Here is a 16,257-nt window from a genome sequence, read left to right as displayed (position 1 = left end):
AGAACACGTTTAGCTATATTCTCATTTTTATTATACAGTGTACAATATAAATTATAAAGCGGGAGTACTGCATGGCCAAATGGTGACCCAACAGCACACACAGAACAGTCTTTCAGATTTTGTCTTAAAAGCCCCTGTATTTCACATTTAGATACATTGTGCCTATGATATGCCCAGTACGAACTTGTTTGAAGCTGAGGGCGTCAGCATTGCCTTAGTGACCAATCTACTGCTTGCCTATTTCCTACGTCAGAGCTCATCTAGGAGAGGAAGAACAAAGTGACACGAATGGAGTTTCAGGTCTATCAGCAGTGTTCAATTATTTTTGTGTTCAACACCTGAAGCAACAGGTATAAACGTCTTTCCTTTGATATTCCTCACTTGGACATGCATAATAACATCACAGAATCACTAAGGCTAGAAAAGACCTCTAAGATCATCTAGTCCATTTGTCCACCTGTCACCAGTATTTCCCCACTAAACCATACCCCTCAGTACAACATTTAAAGATCTCTTGAACACCTACAGGACAGTGACTCAACCACCTCCCTGGACAGCCCATTACAGTGTCTGATCACTCTATCAGAGAAGAAATTGTTCGCAGTGCCTGCCACTAGTAACACCAGAGAAGAAGCTGACCCCCACCTCACCACAACCTCCTTTTCAGTTGCTGCAGCGAGTGATGAGGTCTCCCCTGAGCCTCCTCTTCTCCAGACTAAACAATACGCTCCAGATCCCTCAATGCCTTGCTTGTAGAGAGGGGCCCCAAACTGAACACACTACTCAAGATTCAGTCTCACCAGCACTGAGCACAGGGTGATGACCACCTCCCTGTTCCTCCTGGCAACACTATTTCTGAGGTAAGCCAGGATGCCATTGGCCTTCTTGGCTACCTGAGCATACCGCCGGCATAACGCTGGTTGTTATGACCAAAGTCCAGATCCTGACACTTTGTCTTGTTCAACTTCATCCCACTGGCCTCAGTCCAGTGATCCAGCTTGTCCAAGTCCCTCTGAAGGGCCTTCCCACCCTCGGGCAGGTGATTACATCTCCCGAATTTAGTGTCATCGGCCAGCTTACTGAGAGTGAATTCAATCCCCTCGTCCAGGTCATCAACAAAGATATCAAACAGGACAGACCACAGTACTGACTCCTGGACAACACTCTTTGTGAGCAGCCACCAGCTGGATTAACTCCATTCACCATCACAACTCAGATTATGAAAAACTGGGTAATAGAGATTTTTTAAATTAATATCCAGTCGAAGCACAGAATTAATATAATCACTGTTGGACAATACATAGTTTCTCTACTGCTATCGGCTAAGCTAGGGTAAATTAGAATTTCCTCCAATTAATTCACTAATTAAATTTCTTTTTCATATCAGAAAAAGTCATTTCGTGTACACACAGCTCATCAACAAGCATTTAGCCAAAAATATCAATGTACTAATAAAAGTAGCTCTGTAAAGTCCTACTGAAAATGAGATTTTTGGAGTAATATCCGTGGGCAGAACCTGCCTCTTATTTACATTACTTACTCCATCTGACAAACATCAGATAAAAACAAATTTTAGGGTATAACAAATTTTTCACAGAAATGCAACTCCTACCCCTAACAAGGGAAAGAAGAAAGGTGCAGTCAAAGGAAATGACAGACAAGATCTGTAAAGAAAACTGATCTCAAGAAATGCATGAATAGAAAACTTATAATCAGTAAATACTGTGAAAAACTTCACAAATTTTACTTCCATGTTTACTTCCCTTTCATACTCACAGCTCTCTGTGCCCCACTGCTGTTTGGCACTGCGCAGCAGAGCTGTTGCAAGTGCTGCTTTTCCTTCACAGCCCCAGAAAACAATACCTAGAAAACTCCATCTCCCAGATACCAGAAAAATCTTTACAGCCAATTTCTCCAAAGGATTCACAACTGCTACATAGCTTCTACTGGAGAGCTAGAGTGCTTTCTGTCTGAAAAGGTGAGAATGTTATTATTTGGGATTATTATGCCAGAAGGATATACGATGCCTTAGCAATACAGAGATAGATCCCAACTCAGGGTCTGCAAGGAGCCAGCTCTATTTGCTTCATAGAAATTTCAGAACCGCCTTTCAAATACTCAGGCTCATGACTAGTTACTTGCTACCACTGCTTTGAGAGAGCATCTCTGTCTCTGCAGGTCAGGACTGTGGTATGATAGTCTCTTACTGTCCATACAAAAGATATTGATACGACTGAAACACAGCTGGTTGCTGCAGTACTGGCAAAAGAGGAAACTACAGGGAACAAGGAGATGCTATAGTCAGCTGACAAAGGGCTCTAATTAAGGGGTATGAAGTCATTCAGATGTCTGCAAGCAACCCTGAAAACAGGATTCTGAGGGCAAGTACTGAGAAAAATAGTGAGGAAACTCTGTATGATGGGAAGGCTGGGACACAGCACATTCACCAGTCAGAAAGTTTAACAAGACTGTTGCTAAGTCTGATGTGACAAGCAAATTGGACATGCAGTTCCCTATTTCCTCATTTCTCCTCTGGAGACGAAGGTTCTTTTGATATTCTTTGCAAATTATAAATAAAAGGTTATGTGTTTTGTAAGACAGACACAGGAGTCAAGACAAAAAATTAGAGCAGGCTGGTGAAAGAAAGAAAATATGACAGCAGAACTCTTAAAGTAAGTTAAGATCACTTGTATCAAGGCACTAACAGAAATACAAGGTAGTTTCAGTCTCTATTAAAGATTCAATTGGGTGGTCAATTTTAAAAATGATTTTAAAACTCAAGTCATGGCCCAGGTGTGAACATACAGAGCAACACCTTAAGACCAGGCCAGAAAGTCAAGCTGAAAAGTAGCACTGCCTATAAGGAGGTGCAGATCTTTAACTTCAAGCTAAGCCTACCAAAAGGGCTTTCTGCTCAGAAAGTTTTTTACAGGCAACTTCTGCAAGATGGGAAATTCAGCTCTGCTGGGTGGAAGTGTAAAAAGGCTGTGTGAAAGCAAAAAATTGAGCATGAATCCCTCCTTATGAAGAACACCGGTATTTCCCGGTGGTCACCAAGGGCACAGTACAATCAACCCTGAGATTGGAAACTACTACAAAACAAAAGGATTTGGACAGCCCAGAGAACTTTACAGATCAGACCCTTCACTTGAGAGGCACAGGAATGATTTCTCAGAGCTCCAAAGGAATCATTTAATAGCATGACAGTGTTACAGGCTCCCACAAGTCTAATGAAAACCTTTTTCCTGCACGGTATTACAGAGCATACAGATGAAACTGCTGCTCTTGGGAGGAGTGAAATGAAGGAGGTTGCAAATGTTTCAAAGAGATGCATGCTGTAATAACATCAAAGAACATTTGTCTTAATATTGCACATCTATGGCACGCTGTATATCTATTTATGCCTATAATAAACACTAATCGGAAATCAAAGCCATTATACATCTGCAGTGGGTCAAATGGACATTAATAGGTAGTTCATTTTTCCATTTCCTGACCTTTGTGCGTTTCCAGTCTAGCTTTACTGCTATGTTAATGCATCCTCTTCCATTTAACTCTGCTTCAGTGATGTGCAAATCATTGCGAAAATCTGAATCAAAATGAAAGAGCTGGCCCCGAGGTCAGACAGGCAAGGTTCGATGCTGGTCTGTGGGATTGATTCTCCATGCAGGCATATTAGTCACTGCAGAAAGATCTGGCAGCACAGAGCAGAGGTACTCTTAGCATCTACAGAATGCATCCAGTAACTACACCCAACAATTAAGAGCAGTCCACATTTTCTGAGAGCACTTAAGCAATCTCCTGGGCAGAAGCAGATGGATGTGGAACTACAGGGCAATATAACCGAAGGCAGAAAACTGAAGTCCAGAAAAAGGAAAGAAGTTAACAATGCTTTTTCTCTTCTCTTTCTGCAAGAAGTACGAAAGGAGTGCTGTCCAGTGAACTCAGGAAAGCGTGCTGAAAGGCACACATATTGCATTTCCAAATAAGTGATTCTAAGAATTAAGATTTTCCGTGTATAACCAAACAAGCTCCTGTGTGAAAACAGCATTCCACTGTTTTTTGATAAGATCACTCTGAGCCTCTACATTGTAAACTACTTCTCACTAGGAGCAATTAACAATAGCATTCCACAAGTTTATACAGACAGAGTGATAACCCAGACAGTTCACTACAAAAAGCACTGGGAAGTTTCTGCAACAGAATGCAGCAAAAAAGAAAATTTATTTATTAATTTCTCTCAAATTGTTAGCATGAAAACAGTATTGTCTTAGCAAACTGGCACAGCAAAGAATGAGAAGCAGCCATCAGACTAATGCATTAGAGAAAAATGATCTGAAATTATTGCCAACACTTTGTAAAAGACATATTTGGGTATGCAACAAGTTAGACGTGCAGTATGGCCTCAATATAAAAACTCAGAGATAACTGCAAGGAAATAATAAGAGGGTCAATATGGTAACATTTTAAACCGTGGTAACACTGCACAGCATCAGTGTTCCTTGCACACTACAAGATGAAAGAACATTAGGATCTGCTCACGTGCTATTACCAAATACTCCGAAGTCCACAGTACTAGCTTTTGCTGGTGCTTTCTGACACACAGAACAGGAAATCTGTATTTTGGCTTGGTTTTAAATACCAGCAGAAGGCAGGGAAATGCCACTGCGCTGCTAAGGGATAACACAGATGCAGCACAGGGACTGTCTCTCTCCAGGGGAGAGATGAAGCACTCACCTGGTAGGGGAACACAGTCCCTTCCTCACAGACATCCCTGTGTCCATCAACTCCAGCTTCACAGTCATAGCCCTAGTGACTGCAGTGCCAAAACTAAACATCACCACTTCTCATCTTTTCAAACACGAGGACAGTACTTGTACACAATAATCACTTCAAGTAAAAAACACATGATCATCATTCAGTGCCAAGTAGTTTGTTTGATCCGCTACTTGAAGAAGCACAACCTCAGCAGAGAGTTTTCCAAAAGAGTCTGTGTGTCTCACAAGAGATGATTTTTTGAAGTCCAATCACTCTTCCATCAGATCCAGCTGGATTTCACTGGTCTTCCAGGAACTCTGCTTACACCAGAGGTGTTCAAGAGGAAAGATGTAAGAACAGGGAGATGGCTCTCCTCTGCAGGCTGAAATTGCTGCTCTTCTATGAAATGAGCAACTGGTATTCGCACTGAGAGTGCCAAGAAGCCCTAAGCACCCTGCTTCAGATTTCATACACCATAACGACCACTTACCTGAGGGACTTTCCAAACTGGTAGCTGCATTTCTTCTACATCCTCCATGCAAAACACCACTGTCTGTATCAGCACTCACAGTGGCTCAGATTCACCCAATTCCAACTGAACACCCAAGACACTAATTAAGGGATGCAAGTTCCCAAGACTTTCTGCATAGGCAGAGGCAAGAGACAGGGCTCCTCCCAGAAAAGACTGAGAGCAGAGAAGGCCTTCTCTAGGATTATCCAGCTCCACCTCTCTTCATCTGATCAGAGAGCCTGTGACTGGTGGGATCCCAGATTAAGTCAGATGGGATGGAGTGATATCTATGTATAAACATTTTGAACTCTACAATTTTATAAAGAAAATCATAAATGGGCAAAGCATTCTTGAGGGTGTCAGAGAGTGTCTTCTAAGTACATTTAGGCAGGTGAAATAGAAATCATGAGGCAGATTAAAAGCACATACTAAACTCTACTATCTGATTGTTTAAGAATAGTTTGGCTTTCTAGGCAACAATATAAAATTATTACAACCTAGATGGTACTTCTGGAGGAAGAAAAAAATGAACTAATAAAAAAAAATCACTCAGCATACCACAGACACTGCTTGTACAGATTTCCTCAAAAATGCAATACCAGTAAATGTAGCTGAGGTTTACAGGAAAAGCTGTGAGGAAGCATTGCAAAGTTTAGGAAAATATGAAGGAAGTGCTACATAGTAAATATGAGCTGCGGAAGGATATCCAGTAATGTACCACATTTCCCAGGACTGTCAGCTACAATCATCTCTCTGCTTAGAAGTGGCCCCACATTTCCCAACTCCACAGAGTCCAAAGGTTCTTCCAAAACCTTTTGGCTGAAAAAAGCCTTCATGCAGTGTGTGAGTTCTAAAAATGCCAGCGTTCCCCGATGTCAGGGCTATAGTATACCTTCCACCCCAAGTGTTTACTAAAAAAAAAAAAGGCTTGTGTGATTTCTGTACTGCATACTGACTGCTATAGAGAGAAGAAAAAAAAAGTCAAAGTCAAATGCATTATATCAATCCTAGGCAGAACATACTGTTTGTAAAATTCACACACACACAAAAAGGTAATAAAAAGCAACTAACCCCAGATATTGTAAGTTTGTAATATTGATCAGCCCCCCTTCAGACACAAGCACGAATCTCAGCACACCAAAGGTTTGTGTAGGTACATACTGAAGGAGGATTTATCCTGCAAAGCTTGCACCTACCATGTACTATTTCCACCACTGACACTTCTCTCTCTGCCCACTCTGCACAACACAAAGGGATGGATCCATTCACGTGTCTCAAGATATCCATCACTGCCATTAGCTGCAAAATCCCTACATCCATCTCGAGCACTATTCCCTGCAAAAGGCCGAAGAACTTCCTTCCTCTTTCCTTTGACTCTAGGCTGCCAGCAAGGTCCCTGCTCCTCTCTGCCATGTCCATAGATGACTGTGTCTTTCTTGTATTCTTCTCTTTCTTCTCTAGTAATTCTCAAAGCATCTCTCCTCACTCAGTAATACTACTTTTTCTCTCTCTTTCTCACTTGTAGATGGGAAGGGGCAGTGAATAAGGCACTAGGTGCTGCACAGCCATAAGACAGACACTGGTTTCCATGTGGGGATGATGAATACAAAAAACAGGAGAGATGGCAAGCAAGTCTCTTCATTCATGGTTCCTTCCAGCTGACCATAGTTGCACACTCCCTGCACCACAGCAAAGAGAGCGTTTTAAATCTCAGTTAATTCATTGCCTCTACACTCTGTTATGCTTCTAACCTTCACCTTCATTTCTTTTTAAGAGGAAAGAATTTTGAAGTGTCAGCATCTTAATCCCCTAAGGCAGAGAGGCAGGGCAGAGGCATGTAGGTCTGAGAAGGCTGCTGGATATTAATGCCTCCATCAACCACTTCTTTGATCCACAGACAGCAAGAAACCAGACACCAGCTTGCTGGGCACGCCCTCAGCTCCATCTTCCACCTTTCAGTGAAACCTGGAATATTCCCTGACATTTGGAAATTAATTGGCCACAGAGATCCCATGTTATGCTATCTCCAGACAGATGCAGAACTACCATCACTGAGTGTGCTTGATGTTGCTTCCAATGAAATTAAAGGCAAAACTCCCTCTGATGTCAGTGTGGAACAAGGCGACTTCGCAAAACAAAGTAACATCCAGATAGCTCTCAACAACTGCAGCAAACAGTTCCACAACTAGAAGGGCAGCACCACAACTAGATTATCAGAACTTCATGTTTTAACTAAAGCACTTAAACTGTTACCAAGAGTGCCACCACCTCTCTGTTGAAAAATGCACTAAGCACACAGAGCAAAAATAGCCTTTTAGGACACAGAATCAAATCTTGTGTCTGAGAGTGTTGTCCAAGTGCTTCTTGAACTCCGGCAGGCTTGGGGCCATGGCTCCTGCCTTGGGGAGCCCGTTCTGCCTAATTTACTTGATATTACAGGTTTTTTAAAAACCAAAACTGTATCCAAAGAGACATTTTGAGCCAATCGGGACTTCTAGTTTTGCACTGAAGAACTCTAAAGGAAAAACATGTATGCCTAGTTCCTCAGATCCAGTATTTTGTTCTTAAAAATAATCCTGATTCCACTAAAATCTTTTAATATCACTGATAAACCACAAAGCAAAGTTTAAAGGGTGAGATTTTTCTGCTTCTGGACAGGTGAACTAGTCTAAATATTTATTTCCAAGCCAGATTCCTACTTAGTGCTTCAACTCAATTGAAGGTTGCTTATGTTTTGATTGTATAAATCATAATAAATTGTTATTGTAACTGTATTCATGAGAAATTGAAGAAATGCAAATGGTCCCTAGAGGAAATAAGTCATTCTAGTATTGCAGTCTCTAGCCTGAGAACAAGAGTCAAATATTACAAAGAGAAAATGTGAGGTCATCATAAAGGGCTCAAAAATCATCTTGTATGAGGGAACAGCAGCTGTGTTCAGGGACCCTGCCTTTCTCTAATTCATTACAAGACAGCCCCTAACTCCATGCCAGCCACTGCCATCACCTAGAGAAACTGGACACGCACTATGCGAAGTGGAAGGGCTGCCTTTTGAGGTTGAGTTCTGAAATTCAGCCACCCTTACTCTGCTGCTGGTGCAGCTCTAATACAGAGATCAGATATTAATGTGCTGCATCACAAAATCTTGTGTATGGGCATATGTCTGCTCACGTTATTGTGGCAGTTTCTAATTCGATTTTTCGTTTTACTCTAGTTCACATGGTTTGTGGTCTTGTGTTCTTAAGATCTCAGGTGAGTTTTCAGATAAGAAGAATGTTGGTGACAGGGACCAAAAAAAGTCATATTCTACTCACAAACAAAAGCACATGAACGTCCCTGAAAAAGGTTCAAGCCACATCTTAATTTCACTTTAACGAGAACCCTTAGCTAGAGCTAACAGCACTTTTTATGCCATTGGTTCCTAGAAGAATTACAGTTTGTAGAACTGCACTTTTAAAAGTAAGTAAACAAAAGTTTTTGAATTTACTTTCCTAGTAACAACTTCTCCGTCAATGAAGTGCTCTAAATCCACTGAGGATTAGCTTCCAGTGCAATGCAATGAAACACTAGATTTTGAATAGCATTCATAAAAACCTGTGGAATTAGGCAAACTGGAAAACTGTTCAGCTCTGCAGGTCATAAACTTGAATTCTGAAAGACTGACAATCACACAGCCCGTCATAGCAGTGACACTAATGATCACATCTCACTGAATTTCTTGCTGTAGGACCCAGTTCCATTCTGATCAGGACCATGAAGATTGTCTCGTGTCCAATTCTTTGTACAAATCAATTGAGGGCTGTTTGGTCTCTGGCTAGTCCATTAAAATTAATAGCATTTCTTGTCCTACAGGATGCTATTCAACATAAAAGTTGATATTTAACCTGGAGTTGTAAAATTGGAATGTCAGAGAGGTTAAAATTTGGCTTTTGAACAGGTAAGCAGTCCTCAAAGACTGCAAGAATTCATTTTTGTTGAAGACCTGTGAACAGAAAAGACATTAATTTGGGAAGTTTATCACTTGTAATACGTTAGCTAATAGACCACATACTAAAATTTCAAGTAGGCATTCTCTCAATATTAGTGATAAGTAGATGACCACTTTGTTTTTCTAATCTCTAACTAGAAGTTGATTATTTGTATTGAAGACAGTCAGATCTCACTGAGAGAGCATTCACAGAAACAAAACAAACCAACAGCAGAATTATTGAAACTATTTTCCTGCAGCACTGTAATCTCATCACCACCAAATCTCTACAAAAATCCCATCATTTTCCTGTCCATATCTCTGCAAAAAAAAAACCCAACAACTGAAGCAAGATCCAGATGAAACCCATCAGCTGGAAACGATGGCAGGAGGGCTCTGCCTGCCTTCCCCTGCCCTACGTGGTTCTCTTGTGTCTCCCCAGCCAACGAGACTTTGAAGAAACTCAATTATCTCACAGACAGCTACTCCTCTCTCTTCTGCTTGAAATTAGCCAACGGCTTCAGAAGTAATTAGTTATGGGAGTGACAGACAGACAGAAAGTGCAATCATAGGAGTCTTATCAGCCTGGGAAACCAGGCTATGCAAATTGCAGTCAGCCTCACCAGTTTAATTGATTACTCATGCAAGGGAATTTACTCATGTGTGCATGTCTGCAGAAATAGGTGTTGGAGTTGCTTACAAGCAGTTATGAAAACACAACAGAAGCCAAATCAAAGTGACTTTGTAAGAGCAGGATTTGACCTAAAATCTAACATAGCACTATATCCTTTCAATAGAGTCCAATAAACTTTAAGTACGAAAGAAATGAAGTGCATACATATGATAAAATTCCAGCCTCCTAGTAAATCTGTTTTTTTTTTTTATCCTATGATAAAGGGAGCATCAAGCATGCAATCTTCCTTCAAGAAGTAAAGAAATACACAGAAATGAAAACTTAGTGTCATGAAGAATGAACTCATTTAAATTACAAGGTAAAAAAATAATAATCCCATTTGCAATTTTCATTTTTAAAATCCCAATTCAATTCTAGAATATACTTACATAAGAGTCAGAGATTATGTATTTGACAAAGCCTTCTCTGTGTATTGTAGAATAATGCTTTTCAATATGCAACTAGTTCTGTAAATTGTTTAAAATCAAACAAATTAAACATTCATTGATTTTAATTAGTTTTGTCACATAGAATCTCACAAACTAATGGAGATTTTCAGACAGTTTTTCTGTTGGCTTTGAAGAGATGGACCATATCTTGAGAAAAGACTTAAATTCACAATCAAAATACTTGCACACATCAAAAAAAAAACAAAACAACACTAGGGTATGTCACACAAGGCAAAGCTGCAAAATACTATGGATGCAATATAGGTGTCCACTTTGGAAATTCTGAGTGGAAATCAACAGCATATTTACCTTTTACAAAAACAACACAATTATAAAGCCTTTTATTTCAGATTTTTAGAAGGCCCACAAGCTTCCAGGAGACAACAGCTGATACAACACGAGGTTTTAAGGCAGCATCACAGCTTTAGAGACACAGCTCATAGTGATGAGCTGTGTGAGTGATGAGTAACTGATGTTGTCAGGGTACTGTTCGGTGGTACAGACAGCAGCTCATACACACAGCCATGGGTCCATATCAGACATTTCAGTTCTTCTGCACAAACATTCCCTGGATGTTTCAGACTTTGCATCAGATCCTGACCCAGTAAGCCGTTCAAGAGACTTTTCTATTCCTCAGTAAACGAGGTCAGAAAGCCCTGCATCTTCACAGCCCTCCAGCTGTAGTACAACAAAAAGAATGGCAAGCTTATCACCAAATTTTGCTGCAAGTACTCCCCTTCTAATCACTCAAATGCTAGTGATGTTTGAGCTATTTTTTAATCTATGTCTTGCTGTCTGCGGGTGCCCCTCATTCCCCCTTGCAAGGCTGGCAGATAATAAGCAAATAAGAGAGAATCCTTCCTTCAATTAAACTGATACTGAAAATAGGGCTTGACATAAACAGGAAGAGGGAATTGTGCCAGAAATTAATCTATTTCTTCATTTTTTCCATTAAGACATACCTCTCATCCTAGCCAATATTTATGTTACTCTAATTAAAGACTTCAGGAGAGCAAGAGCTCAAGCTCCCCACCCACCTCTCCTCATCCCACCTGTGGGTTTTGTCCAGCTGTTGCCTCTGCCTGTACCCTATTTCCCAGCTGAGGGCATGGAAGAAAGCTTAGTGCTTTCACATGTGCAGGTTGCTAAATTTGCTAAATCTTTGGATTTTGGTGGATCTGCCAGCTCTTCTTCCCATCAGACAAAATTATGGAAGAGATGCAGAATTTGAAACGTGCATCCTATGAGTTATCATTAGCAAAAAGCATGTATATTTTACAGTATAAAATAAAGCATTTGCTAAATGCCTTAGTTTTGATATATGGCAAGGCTTATGGCATGAAAATAGCTTCCAGGTATGGCTTCCCCTACATCTGCTTTTTTATAATAAAGAAAGATTCATGTAACTGATGTTGGCTTTTTAATTTTCTTTTGCTTAAGAACTACACTGCAGAAGAACATATTGAAGAGTTTCTCCATGTTGAGAACCACAGGGAGCAATTCTACACCAACAGTGTTTCATTTAGGAATACTAATATATCTTTTTTACCACAGCTGATTTATCTGATTAAAAGCATGATCTCCCCATGTTTTTGTGTTTTTTTTTTAATTTTAATAAACCATTGCTTTGCATTTTAATAAAAACCAAACACTATAAAAAGGGACCAAATATAACACTGAAGTGTTCAGACTGAATATAACATAAAGTGTGTACAAAAGTTTATTTTTCTAAGAAATGTATCCATGCAAACTTTCTTCCCTAATGAAGAATTTGGTTCAAATGAAAATGTTAACATGCTGTTCTTTGTATCATTTAGAGAAAACCTTTTTTAAAAACCCACCACCTATGAGAGCACCAGCTTCTTCCAAGACATTATTTGGCTTGTGCCAAATTTTCTGTTGCATTTTCACCTTTTCACTTCAGTCTTCCATAGCCTGTGTTGAGATTTGGGTGCTTACATTGGGCGACTAACTTCTCTGTACCACTTACATGGTTAGGGGAGAGAAAAGAGTGCTCTGAAATACCAAGAAGAGCTCTGAAATACCAAGAGGAGCTCTGCTGACTGCGTACATTGGGAAGCTAACATAAGGAAAAAAATCAAGTGCTTGAACACAGACCTGTGATAGTGCTCGGGCCCCACTAGAGTTTGGAATGGTCCTGCACCTGGCAAGTCCTCAAACTGTTAACAAATATTGACATTTAGCTCAATTATCTATATGCAACACAATCAAGGGCTCATCCATAAGGTCAAGTATATATCCATGCAGGTACATGCTGCTCATTGCTATGGACCACACTTAGCATTTGTTTTAGTTTTCCTGAATTAGTCCATGCTCAGATAGAGGAAACAAAATTTTCTTCACAATAATGACAAGAAAGAAGAAAAAGTTTGGTTCAACACGTTTTCCATGCAGGGCAAAAAAAACGAGGAGGGAGGACGAGGAACTGGGGAATGACTTTCATTTTTGATTCTAGAGAATTTTTTTCCCTCTAGACATAGGGAAGATTGGTAGAAACTGGGACAAAGCTGCAGATTCAGTTAAACTTCCATAAAAAGTTCTGTGATGTGTCTAACATACAGCCAGACCTTTGTGACAAGTGCTTGTGGGCTGCATCACTCAGACAAGGCTGAGTACAGCTGTCCTCAGCCTGGGCACAGGAGAGAGAAAGCACCACAACCAGATGAGCGTGCTGTAGCAAGTACTCAAATGGTTTTCTTCCTGCCATGACTTAGTGCAATATCTTCAGCTACCTACTTCCAGCAGGGTTATTGGTAGGAGGTATCTAACAAAACCTCCAGGATTTCCTTTGAGCTCCATGTAGGGCCCACGTTTGTTATGATACGTAAGTAGCAGTGAGCACTGCACTTTTTCAAAACTTAGGAAAGTTCATCACCGCAGATGAACTTCAAAACACTGCAACATAGATCCTGCTGGTGCCCAACTGAGAAAAACATTTTGCTCTTACAATGTTCAAAGGTATAATGCAATCTGTTTTATTAACAGAACTACTTTTTAATCCTTTCTGCTATTAAGGGTGTCATTCAATTGTATCTTTGAGGAATATGGAGACAGCTTGCTGCAGTGTCCACCTCTTGAGAGAAGATAAAGCTCCAGGGAGGAATGTGGTGGATAACCCACGTTAGCTCCCTAAGCAGTGTGACCTGGGACCTCAGCTGTTAGCAAACACCAGGGGAGCTTGCTGTGCTGACACTAAGTAAAAAACAACACAGAGCACGGAGTGGAGTGAAAACCCCATGGCTAAACCCGTGATCATCCTGCAGGGCTGGGGACTTGATGATTCTGTTGGGGCTGATGAGCTACCCTGTTGTAGTTGCCCCAAGCTGGCCCAGAGCCAGCAGTTTTCCACCTTTCTGTCAAAAATATCTTATGTTCTCTGAGTAAACTTTCCAAAACAAAGGTATGTTTGACTAGAATCACTAAAGCTCCTCCTGAAACTAAGAAAATAGTATAAAAATGGCTTAAGAGTGAAGAAATGGGAGGGAAGATATAATTGCAAGACAGTGCTGACTTCTGGGATCATTCAACAGGCTGAGCCTCTCTTCCACCCCCACTGGAATGCCAACTCGATAAGATTTGAACATTTGAATACAAAGTGCTTCTCTGGGAAACTTAGAATTCTCTATAGAGTTGTTCCATGATTTAATGCAGTTGCAGTCAGCCATATTGTTCATGTTCTTGGTTAATCTCACATGCATTTATCACCAGCAATTCAAAAGAATCTCTAACCTCTTGCTTTAACAAACCACACTGTTGCCATGGGAGTTCTCATTGGGCCCAGCCAAATTTCTTAGGAGTGATTATAAGAGCTCATCCAAATTCTGCTAGGTGAATTGGGCCGTGTGCTGTTGGTGAACCCATCATCATGGCAGCTCATATATTGAACATGACCAGACTTACAGTGGCACATTGGACATCACTCAGAATCAAAGCTACGCCTAACCCTTCTCATATGAGGACAAGATGGAATGCAAGGGGGTTTATCTTCCACCAAACTTCTTTGCCCTTTTCAAACAACACTCTTAGCTTAGGAAAGAACATGCCATCCTACAACTAACAAAATCCTGTCTTTCAGAGGGATATTTTATTTAAATTTTGGACAGTGGCCAAATTGAAATCCTTTTTTCTTCTCTTTTTTTTTCTCCTTGGAGTAAAGGAAAAAAACTGCTAAATTCTCTGGATTTGTATTTACACAATGCAGTAATTTCAAAATTCATATTATTGGCACATGAAGTGTCAGGTGGCAAACAGTTTTCACAAGATAGAACGTTCAAGTATTACTTGTCACCAAAAGTAGTGTTCTTTCCATGACTGTCCAACACATCTTGAGATGTATAGCACATACTTCTGGGAAAACTTACATGTACGTATGTACAATATCACTGAGCTTACAGCTATGGAGAGGTGAAAGGAGGAGCGCTGTTGAACAGTCTAACAAAAATTCACAGCTGTTGTAATGTGGCTGCATGTGTTTCCCCAGCAATAACAGTACCCCTTAAGTTGCACACAGGCAAAACAGCCAGTGCAAGGAACTCTCACTTGCTACTACATAGTGCAAAATTCAACATAAAAAGGATACATCCTCATAAAAATGGAAGAATATAAGGACCTATTACATACATGGCTGTTCACAGAATTCCTAGTCTTCATAGAATTGAGGTTATTCGGTGGATTAGTAACAAAGAAAAATGTAAAAACAAACACACAAAAACCCCAATAATAACAACATTTCAATGACAGAAATAACACTCGATAAGCTTTAATGCACATTCTGGCCCTCCTTGATAATGCATGGCAATTTAGAGAACTAAGCTGTGCAGGAAGATGCATACAGCAGCAGTGTTCTATGCATGCAGATCATCTCACAGGTCCCCTAGAAGTGGTTAGTGACAGTCAGACATTCCTGCAGCTCACACATTAGTGTCTGCTGTGATGGCTGATTTGTGTCTTGATGACTCCAAATTAATTCATGGTCAAAAGCTGCAGCTTTCAGGAAATGCCTTGTGAAGGTGAGTGATTGATGCATTCTGTGCTTTGCCTACGCATAAACACGTGCAACTGAAACGTTACAGTTGCCTGCTGCTCCCAGGACCTCCTTGCTAGGATCTTAAGACAATTACCATGTCTTGAGTGAATTATTGGGCAGGTCACGTTAAACACAAAACTAAAACAACACTGATATCAGATGGTTACTTAAGTTCGGGAACAAAACGGAAACAAAACAGAAACAAAAGGAAAGATCACTTCAAATGAAGCTTCGTTGGACATGTTGTTGAAAAGACGCTCAAATTAGCTTAGCTGCTTCATTTTATCTTAAGTACGGACCAGGGGCAGCTGCAACGAGCTCTGAGCTTTGGCACATTCCATTATGAATGACAGTGAATTTATAATGGAATGGTATGGATGGGTTTTATAATCAGAAAAACACACTGACCTTAACACTACACAGGTGGAGCAGCATAATGACCCGCCAATTGTAAGCGCATCAATTCCTGGGGAAAAGTTCAATGAGGTTAACTCAGCATGTATCCCATAACCAACATAAGCGACATTTAAAAACATTGTTTTTCTACCCAAACTGTCTTTGCCAACATTTTATTAATTGACTTGATTCACTGTTCGGCACTGAGTATATCTTAACCACAGAAACAGCATACAATATTATCCTTCAGTACACCAGGATGTCATCATGCACTTCAACACCAAAATAGACACGGTTAAAAAATCAGAACAGGATTAGCTACAGTAAATTTTGCAGACTGCACAGGATTAGTTGTCATATTCATTTAACTCAAGAAACATCTGAAAGAGAGCAAGAAGCAGCAGCCTGGGTATAACAAACAACACCCTCGGTGGATTTTCAGCTTCATCATAAAAT

General features: G+C 40.4%; 1 protein-coding gene across 3 annotated transcripts in view; it reads right to left on the bottom strand.

The window, feature by feature from the left end:
• HECW1 (HECT, C2 and WW domain containing E3 ubiquitin protein ligase 1) overlaps nt 1–15,875 on the bottom strand; it is a 182,138-nt gene extending 166,263 nt beyond the window's left edge. For 2 of the 3 annotated variants that reach the window (XM_010713107.2, XM_010713108.2), the window contains exon 1: nt 15,814–15,875. In XM_010713107.2, the coding sequence (XP_010711409.1) occupies nt 15,814–15,840 (27 nt within the window). In that variant the 5' untranslated portion in view covers nt 15,841–15,875. The remainder of the gene's footprint in view (nt 1–15,813) is intronic. The other variant, XM_019616710.2, reaches the window with a different exon arrangement.
• Between the last annotated feature and the right edge of the window lie 382 nt (nt 15,876–16,257).

Source organism: Meleagris gallopavo, chromosome 6 (assembly GCF_000146605.3).
Source record: "Meleagris gallopavo isolate NT-WF06-2002-E0010 breed Aviagen turkey brand Nicholas breeding stock chromosome 6, Turkey_5.1, whole genome shotgun sequence".
Classification (NCBI taxonomy): Eukaryota; Metazoa; Chordata; class Aves; order Galliformes; family Phasianidae; genus Meleagris; species Meleagris gallopavo.
The sequence above is the reverse complement of the archived record's forward strand: the minus strand, read 5'-3'. Positions and strand labels throughout refer to the sequence as shown.